At 40.8% G+C, this 20,679-nt stretch overlaps 1 protein-coding gene across 4 annotated transcripts in view; it reads right to left on the bottom strand.

Annotated features, from left to right (window-relative positions):
• Positions 1 to 20,679, bottom strand: part of dscamb (Down syndrome cell adhesion molecule b) — a gene marked incomplete at both ends in the record, with an annotated part of 114,055 nt that overhangs the window by 43,644 nt on the left and 49,732 nt on the right. For all 4 annotated transcript variants that reach the window (XM_080053867.1, XM_080053866.1, XM_080053864.1 and 1 more), the window contains 3 exons: positions 1,497 to 1,772; positions 2,745 to 3,023; positions 3,829 to 3,975. In XM_080053867.1, coding sequence (XP_079909993.1) covers positions 1,497 to 1,772; positions 2,745 to 3,023; positions 3,829 to 3,975 — 702 coding nt within the window. The remainder of the gene's footprint in view (positions 1 to 1,496; positions 1,773 to 2,744; positions 3,024 to 3,828; positions 3,976 to 20,679) is intronic.

Genomic DNA, 20,679 nt, shown 5'->3' on the forward strand with positions numbered 1-20,679 from the left:
TAATTAATTGTCTGAATTTTATTTGACATTTGAACAGGTCCGAACAGGTCCGTCCGATAGTGGGTCTGGACTTCCACCTTTTTTTTTTGATTGGGGGGCACGGCCCACCCTGGCCCCTGGCTACCGCCGGCCCTGGTGAATATAAAGATTAGAGAACATAAGAGATGTTAAAGCTATAGTGCCCAACTTAAATGGTGCTCCAAGGAACTTACAGTTTTGTTAATTCTCGCACCCACTTTGGACATAAGCGGTAGTTTTTTTTTTTACATTGCCAGCTATAGTTCCAGGTTGAGGGACCCATGACAAAGGCCTTAAGAAACACTTTATAAAAATAGCATCATTTGCACTGATGGCTAGCATACAAATCTTTGCAGTAAGGTTTCAATTCAACCAGGCACACCAAACCAGGGACTTGTCTCCAACTTTCTCCAGTATGTACAATGAATATAGGAACGACTGAATAATCAAAACTGAAAGGGCCTTTGAGTAAATTACCAAATTACTTGAATTTTTATCAGTAGACTCTGTTTCTGTTTCTTGGGATTCTTGAAGGGGCAGGAACATCTGTGTTTAAATTACATTTTAATTCAAATGTACATCTAAATGTCCACTTTTGTCTAAAATGAGTCCTCTCTGAAAATAATCATTCTGACAGGATGATCACACGTAAAGCAGTATATTTTCTGTAAGAGAGTTTCTCTTACATGTCACAGCATTCTGTTGCTCTATAATGTATGATGTTAGTATGGCAAGTATACTTTACATAGACATGAAGATCAGAGGTCAGATCACAATGCTTTCAATGAAGAACCATATCTTATCATCCAAAATGGTTTGGGTTTCACTTATCTCCTTAAACACAGCTGTTCCTATTCACCGTCCGTTACACAACAGCAAGGTTTGTGATTGTCCGAGAAAATACGTGTTTTTTGCTGTCAGGGTGAAATCTTTTCTTTCTCTTTTTGACACCTTTTTGGTAAAACAATAATGAGGCAGCCCAAAGATAAAGGAAAAATTGTGGCTTTCTGTCCAGACGTCACCATTTTGTGCCTTTCACTATTAACAGTGATCCATGAGCTTTTCCTCACAGACACAAAGAGCGCTCAGCTTTTGAAATGTCTGTGTCTGCCTTTCTGATAATCTGTTCCACATGATTATAGATGATCAATATCTTCTTTTTTACAGCTCCCTGGCCACAGGAGGCAGTTGCCGGAGCAACGCCGCCAAGGTAAGCTATTGGATTTAAGGGAGTGCGTGCGTGCGTGTATATTTGTAGGTGTTTTTCAAGTCTGGGATGATCATTCTAATGGAGGCCTATAGCAAGGAGGGCCACAGCGGGATGCCATCAACACATAAACCCTGTATTGATCTCTAAAGCCGGAATCTGTTTTCTGCTAACTCACTGAATATGCAAAAGACAGCTGCAAAAGGTGTGGCTTTTCGGTCAGCATTTGTGTGCCTGCTCCACCTTAACAAATCACATGCACACATTTTACCTTCAAGGATGACCTGCACAAAGTCCTGTGCAGACATCTTGGCCTTCCTGGCGAAGCACTGGTAGGCTCCGCCGTCACTCTTGGACATTCCCTCCATGATGAGGTTTTCCCGGTTGAGCCCAGTGAAGCGCACATTGTTGCCGGGGTAGATGATCTCTCCGTTGCGGTACCATGACATTTCATACTCGTCCGAGCCGCTCACGCTACACGACAGAGACACCTTGCTACCCACACTGCCTTTCACCTTCCTAGGGCTGACCATTGCCTTCAAGGGCTCTAAGCACACAAAAATAAGAGCAAAAGAAAAGCATTAAAAAGAGCATCCAGATTTATTTTATTTTACTGACTATTTTAATGAGTACTGTAAGACTGATAGGAAGTCAGAGTAGGGGATATATATCAGGCGTGATATAAGCATCATGAAGGAGAAAAAGGTTGTAATCACTATCTCTGGATTAGAGCTAAAACAATGAGTTGACTAATCGATTGATTGACAGCGAATCAATAAGCAGCTATTCCAATAATAATCCAAGTCACATAAAATGTAGTTCTTTTCTCACAAAATGTTATATTAATATTAGCTGGTTTTCTTAGACTTCTATGCTTCAAGGAAGGGCAATGTAATACAGTGTTTTTTTGGACTGTTGGCCGCACAAAAAAAAGAAATAAATGATTGGAAGACATTGTCTTTTTGGACACATTGGCCTTTTTCACCTAAAATGTATTGATTATTTGTTTCAATTGCTTTTCCCTACAGTAAAATGCAATCAAACAGAAAATAATTATCAAGCTGCTTGATAGGAATGTAGGCTATACACAAAAACATTCATACAGGATGCATGTGTATTGCAAAGTAAGATATATGATTTCTTTAGTCCTTCCATTTTTCATTTGAATCATTTGCTGTCCAATCGACTGACCAAGGTTGAAATTGTGGTTGCAACTAACATTTATTTTATTTTATTAAACAGTATTAGTAGTAGTAAACTTGTGCCCAATATTCCAAAACCAAAGTATTTTCAATTTCTAATCCTCACATTTTCAAAAGCTGTTTAACAAATATTTGGCATTTCTGCTTGATGAATTGCTTAAATGATTAACCAATAATCATAACTAATTGTTGATTAGTTGTGCTGATCAACTAATCAATTACTAATCTAATTGTTTCCGCTAACTGAATATGCTTTCTGTGAAACGGCTGAAATACAGATAAGACGGATGATCCCCTCCTATTAATAAAAGACTTACGCTTGACATACAGGCGCCCCATGACCTCGGCGTTGCCATAACTGTTCCACACTTCACACACGTAGGTCCCAGAGTCACTGGGCTGTGTGCTCTCTATCAGCAGCCCTGTGATGGTCTGGCGAAAGCGACTGTCGGGCTCCAGAGGGCTGTTGTCCTTCAGCCAGCGGTATTTGGGCGTTGGGTAGCCCGAGGCCTTACAGGGCAGCTCCACCCGATGATTAATCATCACCTCACGGTGGTCAAAGCCATCCAAGATGCCTGGCTCAGCATTGGTGGGGTCTGAAAGGAGCAGAGAATTTAGTGTTAATTAGTGGTGAGTGTTGCCAGGCGCTTGACAGTATAATCCAATATTGATTCTGGGGGGGGGGGGGGGGGTCAAGATTTAGTTCTATATACTGTATATTTTGTCATGTGAGGGAGACGAGAGAGAAACAGTGTGTTCCTGAAAATTTTTATTGTACCCACAATCAAATCAGAGGCGGCACTATGAATTGCTCGTTTAACTATTTATCCATTTGTCCATCTACGTACATGCTAAATGCAAAACATGTTAAATGTAAATAATAAACACATATCATTAATCAAATGAAGCCACAGTACATCATTTAACATAACCTCCATTAAAGAACAGCCTTCATCAGAATGATTCTTCACTTGTGTACTGACTGGCTTGATGAACGGCTGAATAATTCATAGTTGACCTTAACAGTTGATCGGATTGGGAAGGACTGTTAACTTGATCCCAGCCCTAAAAAACATTCCCATTCACTTGGTCCTGTTACTCAACTCAGCAAATGAATCGAAATCTCCAAGGAAGACCCATGATTCTTAGGGGATAACATTTTCATGGTGAAATCTTTTTTTAATGTATGTAGTTTTTCTAAAATGCGTATTTGATTATGATCAATGGTATTCTCTACAGTGAGCATCCAAAACACTATGTGCACAGTTTTGTCGTGATGTACCGTTCTTTTCAACTGTGTCCGTATTTATTGTAAAATCTGTGTGTAACTGGTGTCCAAAAACATTAGCAAATTTCCATTCTCTGCAATTGAATTGATTCCATTTTGAATGCAGCACTGACCCGACACAATGAGGCGTGCGCTGTTGCTCTGCCGAGTCTCGCCGGTGTAGCGGTGGCGCGTGGTGCAGCGGTAGTTGTTCAGCCCATCCTCAGGCAGGACGTCCAGAATATACAAGGCTCCCGTGGATGTGATCAGATATCTTTGTCCTGGAAAAGGATGAAAAGAAGAAAAAAAATGCTTGAGGGAGACATGACAGGCAGCGGTTGTGTGGTTGCTATGAAGAATCAAAACAACTTTTTCATTGTTAAGAATTGTTTTTGACTCCACCACAAGTCAAGGGGTTCTTTCTCCATAGAAAGATTGTACAGTGCACAGCGAATTTTTTCAAGTTTGGATCTCATACAAAACCATTAGAAGTTATGCTTTATTTCCACGCGAGATGAGATGGTTTTACCGGAGCAAAATGAAAAATTTTGTTATGTCAAGTAAATCCACAATAATCACAACAGTGTGTGGATCTCAACTCACACAAATTTGGACTAATGCTGTAAAAGCCGACGATTGAATACAAAATGCCTCTATGAATTTCAAATATGCAACGATTGTATTCATGTAATCAAATCTGCATATTAGATCTTTAAAGTAATTAACTTATTAACTTATTTCTTAAACTGTTTTTTTTTTAATATGTATTATGCACTGGCCGAAGTAGCACTGCAATTTCATTGGATACCTGTTATGCAATGACAATAAAGATTCTATTCTATTCTATTCTATTCTGACAGCTTTTTTATTTATTTTTTGCTTTTGCAGTAACCTCACTGGCGCCAACATCTGGTATGGAAAAACCCATCCCTCCTTGGCTGTCACTGCTGGTTCAGTGTGTGTACTGTAATATTATGTTAATTCTGCAGATCAAACCAGGCTGAGTGGGGTTGTCAGCATCCATAAGGATAGAAACCTTCCTCTCCGCCATCACATGAATGCCCACATTCCCATGGGAGCAGATTGATGTCAAAACTGATCGAAAAAGCAATTTACAGGAGATTGTCTTCACTGCACCGTAGTGGGATGGCTAATACCTGGGCAGCTTGGGAAGCCTTTAAGGCCCCTGAGGAGAAACTGCTACAGGTATTGCTGACGGTGTCGAGAAGTAAAATATTGTTCAGTAGTTTGAGAAAATACTGCAGTGCAAATTACAGTTGAACACATCTTGAGAAAGCCTACATCTACTGTGTGTCAACACAAAATGTACAGTGGAACAACATGTAGAGATAAAACATACACCTGTACTTTTCAACAATTCTCATTTGCAAATATTTTGCCAGTTTCAAATGACCTGCTCACTATGGTAATAAAAGTTGCAAAAAACAAGAATAGCTGGATTTGACTATTTAGTTTGTAAGGTGACCTGTTTCAGGAGGGGTTATTTTACTGGAAGACATTTCTTTATTTGTGTGTGTGTGTCATTTGATTGTAACGAAGCAGGGAGCAACATATTGTGCAAATTAATATGACAACTTGGCACTCTGAAATAACAATTAGAAGGCAGACTTAGATGACAACAAATTAAGAATCTCTTTCTACGGTGATGGATTATCAAGCTTGGGCAATTCATATCTTGGAAACTTTGATGATGTAAGGATAACTTGGGTGAAGAACATCAGGAAAAAGAGACACTAGACAAAATGGCACCAACACGGGTGGAGTACTAGAGCTGAAATTCTCCCTGCAGAATTTGATTTTGATTGCACCCCGTGTCTGAAGGCAGTCACATCTGTGATTTATCCAAAAGTAGAACAAACCGGGGCTGCGTGGGAGCCAGCGAAAGCAGATTAGCAGTGGGGTAATTCGTTTAAATTGAACAAGGGGAGCTGTGGGTTTTCTTGTGATTTTTCTCTAAAACAGAGAGTTACCATGATGTGGGTGAAGTCACAGGCAGAAGACAGAAAAAATTTCCTGAAGTGAATGCGAAATATTTCTGCTTATTTGCATTACAGTTTTGTTGCAGTTTTTAATATGTATTGCTGTCTTTTTGGTCAAAAGGGCCTTTCAAATAAACATTTCAAGATCCTATGAAAAATGCAGGAAGGAACAGGTGCTCTTTTATGTGTGGGTTAACCAATTAGATGCCACCTCCCTTAGGTCACGAAACATCATTGCCTATAGATCAGAGAAAAAAACAACAACTGTATGTCACGTTTTAATTGCAGGGTTTCTCCTATTGTAGTGCTGTGTGTGCAGTATCACCAGACAGAATAGTTTGAAGAATGGCACAGTCCAAAGCAAATATTAATGAGAAACAGCCTAAATGTAATATTCCTCAAACATTAGATTCTACACTTATGTTAACATCACACGACTAGATGTTTTAATATTCCACTTGAGACTAATATGTATGAAAAGCATACGTAATATGCTTACATTTTATACACATTTTTTAATGTTCAAACACAAAAAGAAAAAAAATCAACCTTGTGGGGTTAAGCAAACGGGGGAATACAGACAGAGGCGGGAGAAGAAGAAAAAAATGCACAGTTATTGTAAGCATTGACCTAGATAGAACCTACAACAGATTCAATGGATCTGATGTCCTGAAGGGGTTTCACTGCTTTACATACAGTGCTGTTAGATGGGCAACGAGCAAGTGGAATCTATGAAGAACGGGTGTGACTGTTTGTGTGTGTCTGTGTGTGCGTGTGCGTGTGTGTTCTGATGCCAGCAGCCATGCATGCATGCCAGTATGCGAGACAAACGGTGGGAGGAAATCTTCTCAGAGGTTGAGAAGGGCAAATGCAGAAAAAAACATTACTATTTATGATCATTTCCTTTGCTGTTTAACCATTTTCACCGGTTCACCGTATGTATACACAGCAGCTGGAGAGTTCATATAATCATTATTAGAATTTTATACATTTTAATGCTTTTGCTAATAATGCTTCTAATATTGTAAATATTAAATTGCTGTTTTTAACTACTGATTGCATGTGGCTTTGATCGGTTCATAGGACAATACCAGGAATATTTTACCAATAAATACCACTGTATCTGAAAAGGGGGAGGGGGGGGGGGGGCTGACAATTAAATATATCACCTCGGGGCAGCAAAAACAAAATTCATCTCCTCCAAAGCTGTCCACTCCACTCCACACATTGCCTCTTTCTCCCCCTTTTTTTGTCTCCTCCCTTCAGGCTTCTCCATTTTGATTCTGTACTGGTCCTCTGAAATCTCACTGTGGAATCCATCTTGAGTGAGACAAAATGGTATTTCACTCCAGCCGCTGTGAGCGGCTGCAATTTTCTCTTCAAGCACCTCTATGCTCCTGCAATGCCTTTTAAGACGTCAGAGCCCAGTTATTGTGTTTTGACAGAATGAAATGCAGGCAGAGGGGACGCACACGTACTGTAGGGAGGGGATTCAAAATGAGAGCTATTGTATCGAATTGTATCTTATTGTATTTCTTCTCCGCCACCCGATCCCTTTAATTCTCCTGCTTTGTCTTCAACTCGCTCACTGTATCAGCATTGAGGAGGAAATCATGTCCACAATGTCAGTGTGTTAAGTAATGCACTGCACAATTTTCTTTTAAAACACTAAAATGTAGGAGTTGTGCAGTATAGTGTAACAGTATAAACTGCTACGGATTAATTAAGGCAGTAATTGAGGCCTCAGTTCCCCAGATGCATTCAAATCCCCTGGACAGAGATGTTGGTGTTAAGAGTGTGGAGCCCTTCCCTCCATTCATTCACAGGCACACTGCTACTGTAAAGTGAAAAAGTGCTCCACTCCAGCAGGCACACTTTATCTAATCATCCCCACTTTGCCCGAGACAGAATCTAATAGGAGCAGCGGGCTCTCACTCTCAGCAGGCTAAATAAGCCTCGACGTACAGATGAGCTAGTGTCACAGCATCCTCACAGACGCTCTAAAGTCGCTGTGATTTAAATGAGAGCCGAGCTGGTCACATCAAGGCGGAAAATCTGCCACTCAGTAACCAGAGTGAATTAGCTATACACGGCGCCAATGTGTTTATTCTAAGCGCCCATGCAAAATCAACATCTGTAGTCATATCTGGTTGTAAGTGGTTTCTATTTATGGTATATTACATATTATAAAGCTATTTATGGCATCTTAGGCAAGCTAACAATGAAGTGTGAAGCTGGCCATATGCTGTTTTTGCCATTTTGTGTGCAGAAAATAGCCAAAGAAACTATAACCTGCAAACATAATAATACTGAGCATCAACAGCCATGCAAGCAGCTATGCGTGGCTGCACAGTTGGCTGTTTCACATCACTGCAACGCAAACTAACATGTGTAATGTTAATCATGTTCAACATCTTAGTTCAGCAAATGTTACCGTACATTTAGCTAACTAGCCCTTAAAACACAGGGTAAAGCTGAGACTGATGGGGTGACATTAGTTTAAGGCAGTATTCAGTCAAATATCAAAGTATTGGTTGAATGCCTGCATCACATTTGATTGCAATCCACAAAATTGTTGCTGAAACACCAATGTGAACTCAAATGTGATGCTAGAGGAAAAGTCACTTGATCACAACTAGGATTCATCATCTGGGTAAGCATGCCACTGCAAATTTAACTGCAAATCCACCCAGTAGATAAGTGCAAAAGACGCATGATTCACCCAGACGATCTCCATACAGGGACCATATGATGCTCATGGTATAGGTTTGCTCTCTGTTAAAGAGGCCAATTTATCAACCACTGGAAGCAACTCTGATACTACACCTTATGATGCAATATGAGAGTACAGTTTGATTGTGATGGGTTGAAAATGTTCAGTACGGAGAGAGTACTATCTTGGTGAGTTGGTGAGTCAGAGGTGTTATTGTTTAAAGAGGAAGGTGGGACCAGCTCTCGGTACACGGTGAGTCAGACAGTGAGGAGGGACCCAGTTCTAGTCAGGTCAGCAGAGACAGAGAGATGATAAATGGGCTTACGGATGTTCTAGCTCTGTGTGGTAACTTCCCTGGCCCACTTTAACTCTCCTGAGTCAGTTCAGACATTACATTCAAATTAAAAACAGATAAATGTCCGTCATAGGCAGCAGGTTTTTGGAAAAAAGTGAACCACATATCCAATTTTTATTATTACTTAAAAAATGCTATTGGTGTGCTGTTAAAACTGGATGAAGGGCCTATCCACTGCTACATCTTTTTTCCCCATTAATTCATCCCCCACATAACAATACTCCCATTTAAAGGTGCAATATGTAGTTTGAGGGAGATCTGTTTACATTTGCAGAGCCTGCAGCTAGTTTACAAAACACATTTTCTTTACATGTCATTCTTAGTATTGAATAATTCTATCATCATAAATCAAACCAAAACTTTTTTATGGCACCTGGTACCAAACATAAGACTAGCATATGGGTGTAAACAAAACTGTGGGCCCTCTTGCAGTCAAACAGTCAAAACAGTAACTTTAAAAGGTAGCTTTCTAACTTCAAACAGTTTTCAAGGGATCCAATTTTCAGTACATTTATAGTTTTTTCAGTTATGATAATATAACTTAGAAAATGTTCACTCATCCGACACACCCAAAGTTACATAGTGCATCTTTGTATCTTTGCAGCGATGGTGATACAATCCTATAGTACTATAAAAACATTAGAGAGGAAACACTACATTGACTCCTGTGGGGTTGATGTCAGACGATGAGTTTTCAGACTAATTTGTGCCTGCTCAGAGTCGGGGGGGTACGTTCACTACGCTGCGTTGCAAAACAGCGCGCTAGGGACCAGAAGTCTGATCACAGCTTTAATCTGAGCTGATTGAGGTCAGATCCGACGACTGAACTCTCTCCACCGCACAGCTCCTCAGGGCTGAATGGCTACTTGCAGAGAAATTGAAATAAGTATTATGATTATTCTGCAAAACCAAGACATACATTGTTAATAGATCTTGTGCCCGACTGTCAGGCTATTTAGCATACCATTTACAATCAACAGCTACACATAACGGCTCTTATGGGCTGTTGAAGAGAAAATATCACACTGAACTCAACCTGGCAGTGTCATACTGAGCTACTGTACACAGCAGACCGGTGGGGGTGAATGCAGACACCGCGGCTCTCTTGGATCCATTTAATTAACATGATGACTCTTGAATCAATAGAGGACATGCTAATGGTCAAACTACTGCAACACTCTTTAAATCAGTGGAAACAACCCTCTGTGATGCCAAATCACAGTAATGGAGGGAAAACACCATACCTAACACCAAAAGAAAAGAAGTAGCTATTGACACACAAAATGACACTCACCAAAGGATTAACAAAATCTTTGGTAAAGATGAAAATGATAGTATTAGCTCCCACTCACATGTGCAGCAGTCCCTACACGTATGTAGATGGGCTGCCAAGTGATATTTCCCATTGGGAAGACTATCAGTCGGCTAATTACACCACTAGTGAGGTGGGTTACCCCAGGTGCGATGAGCCAGAATAGCTTGGTAGAGTGAAGTGTGTTGTACACACTCCAGTCAATGTTCTGGGGTTACTTTAGGTACTTTAGTATTTTCTGTAATTCATCTTAAAGTGGGCTAAGTGAGAGATAAGTGAGATTAACTAATACAGAGACTCAATGCTAGCTTCTCCCATACCACAAGATAGAAAAAAAAACTTTTCAACATTTGTTTGCACACATAGACTTTTTATGAATAAAAAAAATAAGTTCTCACGTGTTCAACAGTGAAATTTAGAGGTGAGATGAAATAATTTAGCAATGATTTGTAAATGAGCATTTCATGATTTACTAAAAGCATTAAAGGTGACTAAGGCGTTAAAATATATTACTACTGTTTTGTAAATGATTAGTTCATCAGTATCTAGTGAGTTATATATGACTAATAAATTGAATTACTTATAAATTAACATTATTGTAAAGTGTTACCAAATTAAAGCTGTTGGAGAGTGAGTTATGTCTTGGATAGGGGTGATCTGTTGAATACACTCTTAAGCAAATGTGGTCCGTTGTCCTCGATCTAAAACATTAAGACACAGGTGGCTTGTTTATATGTATTCACCATCACCAGCTTTATTTGAATGTTACAGCCAGATTGGGATTTTCAGCAATGCTGGTAAGCATGCAGTTTTGCATGTCTAAAATGTTCAAAGTGATTTCAATAACTGAGTGGGAAAAACAATGAAAATGGATTTGGCATTATATTATTCTAAGTGGGGGGAAAATAATCATGAGAAACAGTGCAACGCATTGGATTTGTCTTGAGGCAGGTAATCTGAAGAAGAAAATAAAATCAATTTCCACATCATATAGCTTATGACATAGCAGTTAAAATACAAACTTACTTTTATGGTGCTATCATCTGGCCTATCATTAGTTTACTTTTCTGTGGGCTATACTTAGACAATAAAAACTAAATATTTTACTATTCAAGCCAGGTCAAATGAAAAAACCTTCAGCACCTGTGAAAGTCACCTAAAAAATCTCTTTTTCTCAATGCACCTGGTGTGTGAAAAGATTTGAAGGAATACGAGTAAATGACAGAGCTGCCATTGAAGCCCCAGTGAAGAAGGCATCCTTGGTTTCAGTGAAAGGTTTGGCATCAGAGCTAGAATGCTAAGACACTCTCTGTCTTTTATTCAGCCTCAAAAACCTCTGTGTTCCCGTTTGGCTCATTCTACTTCCTCTCCTGAATCTTCTCTCTCGCCCCCCCCCCCCCCCTCTGTGTCTCCCACTGTGTCCTGAATGCTAAAACAGTGGTTGGCTGTGTCAGAACACTGCAATGAAATCCTGCAGTCCTAAACACCCACACAGAGTAAACAGATTCCTCTACCTAGATGTTGAGCCTAAAGCTATAGTTCACCTTCATGGCACATTTAATTGGTGTTGTTACTACAAAATAATTTAAAATATTGGACTCTATAATAGAGTAATTTTTTTATCGACTAAATTAATCTTACAGCTATATTAAAAAAATCAAGTTCACTGAGGATTAAAAAAAATACAAAAAGAAGGACAAAGAAAACAGTAATAGGACACAATACAATGCATCATTATATAACATTAAGTACAGATAAAGGGTATTTTCTCTATAATAAGATATGCTGAGACTTCTAGATGTTAGGGATATTTTAATGCCATAGAAGGCTCTTTAACTCAATAGGTCGTAAAAGGCTGTTTTTCATTGTACATTATATTTCCATTATAGATAAACCTGTGTGACATAAGTCGGTTTGTATCCCCAAATTCCCCAATTACTGCTCAAATGTAGTATAAGAGTCACTAAATCATCCACAACAAAGATGAATTAAGTCTACTTCATTGTCTTTAATTTAATTGGTTTTAATTCTACAACAAACCACCATGTGAAAGGCAGAATTAATATATCGCATGCAATCTAGATAGTTGTTTATAAAGATATAAATTAAATTTTTTTAGGGGTACAGTATTTTCATACGAGAAATAGTTCTGGCAGACAGAGTGAAATTCAGTGACTGTTATTGTTATACCCTTGTTTTAAATAAAAAATGGGTTTTCATTTATCATGAATAATTTGTGCATTGTAATCCATGCAAAAAATGTCCACCTGCCATGAGATGAACAATTCATATTTAATAAACAACTGAGAAGAGTGAAAGATGTCATTTTAATAAATAATGGGACCCCCCCCCCCCCCCACACACACACACACACCTCCCCCTAGTATTGCTCACTCCTGGTCAGATTGCTACTGTATATCAGAACTCATTTCAGATAGTAGACATAAAAGCATGCAATCATGTACAATGAAGAGTTTATTTATTATGATGGCTATTTGCAGACATTTATTTAATTTTTCTGTCAAAAGTTGAATAAATGTATTTAATGATATTTCAAAAATGCTTTTTGGTTAACATTGTTACAGAAAATAAATAAACTGTGTGTGGATACATTATTGCAGGAACTGTATCATAATATTGCACAATTCTGAAATTTTAAAAAGGATTCTAAAATGAGGAATGAATCATTGATTATAGGACTGATGTGCATTGCCAATAACAACACTATTCTCAACATGGAGTCCAAAGCCACCGACTAGGTAGATGTTTTCTATTTTTCTGTAACAACAGCATGCTACGATTACGGAGCTAAAGGAGTAGCCCTGGACCTGTTTGAGGAGAAGGTTTATATCGCAACAGGAGAGTACCAATGTACAAGAGTACATGGAGAGAAAAATAATTTTACATGAATGTATAGTTCAGTATGCTGAGCTTGGCTTCAGACACCCAATGCATGCACGGAAACGGACACACACACACACACACACACACACACACACACACACACACACACACCCACATCACAAAAAAACTGCTGAAAAGGAGAGTCAGGTCTCCAAGGTTAAAGAGTCTGTGGGTTGTCGATGTCTTTGATGATCCAGTAATCCCTTTCTCTCCCATTTAATGCAATCAGCATTTACTTAAGGTTGTTGTTCATTCACTGTTATAACATATTGAAATCCTTATTTAGATGTTCATGATGCCAAATGTGTTTCAATGACAACCTAAGGTAAAGACATTGGGCTCTAACTTATTGAAGCTTTTTTTTAGCATATGTTTAGCAATTCTGTAAATTGTGACCATGACCTGATCTGATGTATTTAAATCTTTCAAATGTAATTCATATTGATACAAAATATTGTTGCTCCACTAACATCACTCTACCTACATTACTACAAAGGTTTATCTGAAGAACAACAGAAACCTGTCCCTCCTACCTCAATGCTTTGTCTCTGTCGTATTGCTACACACATATTTCCACGGCCAAATGGCCAGATACTGTAACTAATCCAATCATTTACTTTGAGGTAATGCATTGGTCTACTGTATATATATACACATATCTCTCTAACCCACAGCAGGAGAAACTGTTGTCAACTGTTGCGCTCTGTGTTTGACTCCATGTCTGGAAAATTATACTCACAGATGGATCGTAAAATAAGTAATTAAATCTACCCTTCTATTTCAACCATACTAGAGAGAGGATGTTGGCTTTGGCCTGCCCGGTTGTGTGTGTGTGTGTGTGTGTGTGTGTGTGTGTGTGTGTGTGTGTGTGTGTGTGTGTGTGTGTGTGTGCGCGCGTGCGTGCGTGCGTGCGTTTGTGTGTGTGTGCAACATGTGTTGCAGTCTGCCATCATAACCTAATTATTGCAGCAGCTTAACAACAGCAATTAGCACATTTCCATCAGACGACACTAATTTGTGAATTCCATTCCAGCACCATTCATGACCAACACACAGTGAGAGAAAGTGAGGGAGAAAGAGAGAGAAAGAAAGAAAGAGAGAGAGAGAGAGAGAGAGCTGTTGAGCTACTGGCAATGCTAAATCCATATCTATAGAACTGTGAAAATTGCTTATGGTAATTGCAGTTATTGTAAAACTAGGCTGAAGGTTTAATGAAATTTGAAATTTTAATCATTTGTTTTTTTTGTATGGTCCACATTTACTGACTTCTCCCCCGAGGGGTCCCGCGTTCCCTCATCTGACTTCCCAATAAAACACCTCACCAGACAGATAAATGAAATTGTTCCATCAAACAATGATTTCCTTAAAAAATGTTGGGGGGAAAGGAGAATCCCATTTCTGCAATATTCATAGCCCTAAGTGTATAGCTTCATTGTGTGACATATTCTTCTTGTCCATCTGTAGGAAATGTATAATGACCGTGATTATTTACAATTAATTATTAATTTACTTACAAACGTCCAATTCACAATGCAGCAATACTTACAATAAACGGAGCTGAGAACAACAAGGGACGAGAATGAACCAAAACCAAAAGCTGAAAAACAACGAGCTGAAAAATGAACTAAGGGGCAGTCTACGGTCGGTGAGATAATTGTTTGTAGCTTAATATCTACCAGTTTCCAATTCAAGTCATTGTAGGTAGTAAACATATTTATGAAGGAATATTGTTCATAGCCACTTAAAAGATCTTACACAGGGACAACATTAACTATTTCCTGCTGATGTAGGGACCGAAATCTACACCACTACTTATTGTTGTAGTTGATGATTGAGACATTTTGAAGAAGTTGTTGGAGCATGCTCCAGCAAACCTTTTTGAAGAAGTTTTCTTGAGGATGCAGCACTGGTGCATACAGTAATTCCAAATGTTTTAGAGGTGGCCAACTTCTTCAGCAGTCTTTGTGCATTAACTGCCTCAGAATAACATTTGCGCTCCCTCCTTCCTCATCCCCACTCATTTTCCCATCTCCCTCCATCTCTGCCTCCATCCACCCTGTAACCCCCCCCCCCCCCCTTGCTTCCTACGCAGAGATGCATGTTGAGTGATAGGCCCGTGGATGAGTCTGGACAGTGCGTCTGAGGCCCTGGTTTTTAATAGGGTTCTGTTCCCAGTAATTATGCTGACACAATTTGATCAGTGCGGGGCTAAGTATCTTCATCTGAGGGAGATCGGGGGGAATTAACGCTGATGTAATAAGTACAATTTGTCACTATTAAGACGGAGGTGTTGACAGGCGCTGGTGTTGTCAGGGCAACTGATGGCGCTCCATCGCTACAGTATGTATTCTGCTGCATCCGGCAGAGCAGAGCTGTCAGGCCCCCTCAATAATCGATTCCTTGGGTTTGCTTTTGCACAGGCTAAAGCACACATAGTAATAAAGACAGACTGCACCTATATCTGGTGCTGTGTTACGCACTGGCATGCAAGCAAAACACTACAAACACCCAAAGCACATACAGCAGATACAAAAAACAACAACAACACAAACATAACGACAAGGAAAATTGTATGTTTTGCTCAGCAGCTACTGTACATTACTGTGACGACTGAGAAGTGCTGCCAAGTCCCTGCAGCTCCGAGCTCTGAGATGTGGACTAGTGGACACTCACAAACCTCCATCTCACATCAGAAGCGCCCAGCGTCATCACATCAACTTTGGAAGGGTGCCGAGTAGCAAGGGAAAAAATGCACTAATGAGACAAGACTTCAGGCCTCGCGCGTTGCCGGAGAGACAACCAATGCCAATATCTTGACCCTCTGATCCATCACATTGAGCATTTTTCGGAAAGGTATCTACATTAGCCATTTAGACAAGATGTGGGAGTGCAGAGCAAGCTTGTGTCTCTGTGAAAATCACAGCTTCTGGCCACAGTTGTGCTTTCAGTGTAATCATCTTTGATATACACAACACGCCTTTTTAAGACTGCATAAAAACCTAAGATAGTAGTGGTCTCCTACTAGTGGGATGAAAACATTTCTCAATTAACAGATTATGGCCTATTATCTACATGAGCCTCTTTCTACAACTTCAATAAGCAAGAAAGTTAAAATCCTCAAGAAGGGGGCGCCCTTAGCTCAGTTGGTAGGGCGTCCCCCCCATGGGCCTCGGCCAGCAGCGGACCCGGGTTCGATTCCAGCCCGCGGTCGTCATTGCTAGCTAAATATCGTAACAACTCACAATGACAGTATGTGCGTTATAATATTACGGGTCCCGAGTACTGTTAACATGACATGTGCAATACAACACGCACTGTCAGAAATAGGTTGAGGGGATTCATAGCCCATTGTTTAACATTAACAGTTAACGAGCAGAGCCATGTTAAATGTAATTGGTAACACCTGTGCTTTGACTTCAATGAGTCAAAATGTGTTCTATGGAAAAGGCCTATTATATTTCTAAATTTAGAAATAAATGAATCTTAGCATTAACGGTTTGTACTTATAATGGAAAATTGGAGAATATGCTTTTTTTTTATCGTTAACTTTTCCGTCTCTGCTCCAGACCTCATGAATGCCGGTTAAGCCCGCCTCTCAAATGCGGGAAGGATTCAGCATGCAAATATTTTGGTCTTTATAGACCCACACACACACACACACACACACACACACACACACACACACACACACACACACACACACACACACACACACACACACACATACACACACACACACACACTCACAAAACGTCACACGCAGCAAGTCTGCCCCAAGCTACAACAACAATCCCATCGATCTGTCCACACACTCTGCTCAAATATCTCCAGTATCAAGCTGTGGGCCAATCTCCTGCGATACACAACACAATCCCGGACACAATATTCACTTTTATATTTTCTAATCCATATCGACGATAGATACGCATGGAAAAATAGCTTCAGTCCTCAGTCCTGTCTCAGAGCTGTGCTGTGCTCTAATAGCGACTCATGGGTAGATAAAGTGCCCGGTCATCACAAGGTAGACAAACAGCAGCATGAATCTCAGACGCAATTACACTTGATTAACTACATGTAAAAAGGTTACACAACAAATTTCAAGTTGTGTTGGGTTTACCCTCCACCACATCTTAGCCACTGTGCCATAGAGCACTGTAAGGAACAGGGTAAAAATCTGTCTATCGATTGTTTCACCGAGAAAAGACGTGCTATCAAATGTATCGACAGCATTTGTCATAAATTAGTCTGAGATTGGAGAATATAGGAGTATTGATGGCTGCCCTTTTAAAAAGCTTTCGGAAAAAAGGTCAGCACATACAGTATGAGGTCCTACTAAGATCACATCAAATTGCGCCCATATTATTTTGCATTCATACAGCTACTAAAAGAACCCAGACTTCTTAACAGCAGTTGCATAGGCTAGTATGCCGCCACATCACATTTAAAGATGCCATATAGATTCTGTTCATGTTGTTTTCTTTTGTGCCAACAGTATCTTTAATCCTGGGTGCAATATACAGATACAAAATCCTATTCAATACTTTAGAAAAATATTTGCATCAGTTCTTCTTCGTTTGCATTTTACTGAGACATAACCGAGTGCAACAAGACGAATGATCCTGTTAAGAATCCGGCTAAATCTGGCCTACAGTACATGACAACTTGAAATAAGTGACATTAAGTACATATCACACTTAGGCAGATAGATATGCCCCACCAGCAAAATGATCATGTCTGCCCTTTGATATTAAGCAAACATAAACCCCATTTCAGTACTATACCACCCTGTTGTTCTTGATGGGAATTGACTTAATGAAGCATGTAGAAGGGCTGGAAACTTATTCTGGATTATACTCTCGAGCACGTCACCGCTTACTAGTTTGTGTGTGCTGGTTGCGTTATATAAAAGTGTCAGTGTTTGCAGAGAGAGAGAAAGCGAGGACAACCAGCTAATAAAGAGCAGGTGGGAAAACGTGAAGAAAGATAGAAAGGGAATAGATGACAAGGGCAGGACTAGTAGAACTCCAGGAAACATATACTTTATGACACACAATTTACAGAATATTCCCTCTTAGGATATACACAACTTTTAAATCATATCGAAGTCTCTATTTACCTGCCCTCGCTCATAGCAGGAGATTTCGACAAGGCTAGTCTTAAGCCACGATATGTAAAAACCCTTTTCACTCCCTCTAGTGTCAGGTCATCTCCTCTCGCCTTTAAGTTTCTTCTTTCAAAGTTTTCAGGTTTGAAATATTGATGCAGTTTTTTTTTCTTAACTTCAGAGGACATTTTGTTCACCAAACACACTCAAAAGCTGTGCTGCAAAAATGGAGGGGCCAGTTCTTTGTGCTTTGGGTAAAGTGCTTTGTCTGTCCAGTAGACTCACAGGCTCTCGTCACAGAGATGCATATCAGAAAGAAGAAAAACAAAAAACCTTTCACATGCTGAAAGTTCAACTGATATGTGAGTCAGACAGTGGATATGAAATCCCCAGATATGTACCTCCCCCTGTCCTCTGTCAGTGCTCTTTACGGTAGTCCTCGGGGTCACACACACACACACACACACACACACACACACACACACACACACACACACACACACACACACACACACACACACACACACACACACACACACACACACACACACACACACAGATACAATCATAAAGAGGACAGCTTGTGTACGACTGAACTTCTTACCGCAAGACCCCTCACAAGGACAGTTATTGCTGCCACGCTTGATGAGGCCCTGTTTTGCCCTATAAGAAGACCACACTCGGTGGATGGGGGGGGGGGGGGAGGAGGGGATAGTCACTAAAGATTCCTGTCATGTCACCGCTGTCAACCGGGGGTGACATAAAACTCTGTGACGGCTGACATTAACCAAAGGTCGCATGCGGACTCTCCTTCCACATAGCCGCCACATGGCTATGAGCCTCAAAGCGATACATGCTATCATCCAATCAGCAGGCAGACGGGTCGGCGGTGGGGGCGGGTTTTGGGGGGGGGGAAGGCAGGAAGTGAGCACAGAGCCATGTGGAGCCTTCCTCGATTGGACAGCGTTGTGACACATTGGCCTCAGGCAGCCCAATCCTGGATTTTTGGATGCTGAGGAGCCATGATGATGATGAAAATAATGTTAGCTTGTTTTTTCATTTGACATGGGGCTTGTTAGCAGTCGGAAAACACACGCTCATCTGGCAGCGGCGGTGTCGATGTTGTAAACTGCTGACGATATAGAGTGACGGTATGGACACGGACAGATACTGCGCTATCTGGGCATGGGATCTGACGGGGCATCTGTTATTTCTGAGCTCTTCGTCTGTGACACACACACACACACACACACACACAAAGAGACTTGTGCACACATTTGCCTGATATGCTGTGATGTACAATTTTCAGGCATCGTCTTGGCAGGCATTTTCTCTCGTGCGCCTGTGTGTGTGTGAGCGCGTGCATGTCTAGGGCTCAGTCAGCACTCCGATAGCGTGCTGTCCAGCTGACGTCAGGAGGGCAATAGCTAGTGTACCAACCAGCCAGGCAACCCCCCCACCCCCCTTCTCCCCCCCCCCATCCATAGCCCTGTGAAACTCTGGATTCATGCATGATTCTCTCCCTACTCTGTCTATAGTCTCCCTTTCTTTTCTTTTCATTATCATACATTTTTTTGCTGTCCTTTTCCCCATCTCTTACGGCCCTCCTCTTTCAATATCTACTTTTGTTTTGGTCCAGTTATCTCTTATTTTTCTCACATACTTGTCATTCTTTTCGGTGCTGTCTTCTCCGGCCTCTTGTCATTCTTTGCCCTGCTTCTTCCCAATTCCCTCTGTCTCTCTGCATCTGTCTCTCTGTGTGTGCCTCCCTTCCTCTCTCTCCTTCCTCTCCTTCTCAAAGCGAACACTGCCTCTCCTTGTCCCCAGTCAAAGACTCCCCTCTGTCCTCTATTCCAGCATTTTGGAGAGCACACTGACTGCAGGCCCGCCACTCAGTATGCACAGTGGCCACGTGGCCCGACAATGGCTCATTTCAACCTCAATTTCCCCCCAAATGAATGGGAGCCCACCCCGGTGCACACGGCATGCCTTTTAATTGGCCCAAGTTAGATTCAAACCATTAAACCACTGATGTCGACACATCTCCGCCGCGCCCACTGCCCCGCGCTCCCACCTCCACCCCCATTCACACACACACACACACACACACACACACACACACACACACACACACACACACACACACACACACACACACACACACACACACACACACACACACACACACACACACACACACACACACACACACACACACACACACACACACACACACTCTCTTTCCCTCTCTGGCTGCCAGAACATAAACGTCTTATCTCTCGGCCCCAACCGAGCAGACGCCATGAATATTCAGCAGCTTCCATCTCCATTTCGGCAGACAACAGTAGGCGCATGCATGCAACTGCATACACACACAGAAAATCACATAAATACATAAACCCACACCCATTCTTTCAGGCATTGTTTACGCTTTGCTGAGTTTAGCTGGTTTGTCTCTTTCCTCTCATTTACTATAGTATTAACAGTGTATATCTGAGAGATATTGATTAAAAGCCAAGGGGAGAAGCACCGGTGCAGTTCTCACAATGTGGAGATATTGGCCCATTCTTCGGGTACATCAACATTTTATACTCAAG

Source organism: Ammodytes marinus (genome assembly GCF_949987685.1).
Source record: "Ammodytes marinus genome assembly, chromosome: 3".
NCBI classification, from domain to species: Eukaryota; Metazoa; Chordata; class Actinopteri; order Uranoscopiformes; family Ammodytidae; genus Ammodytes; species Ammodytes marinus.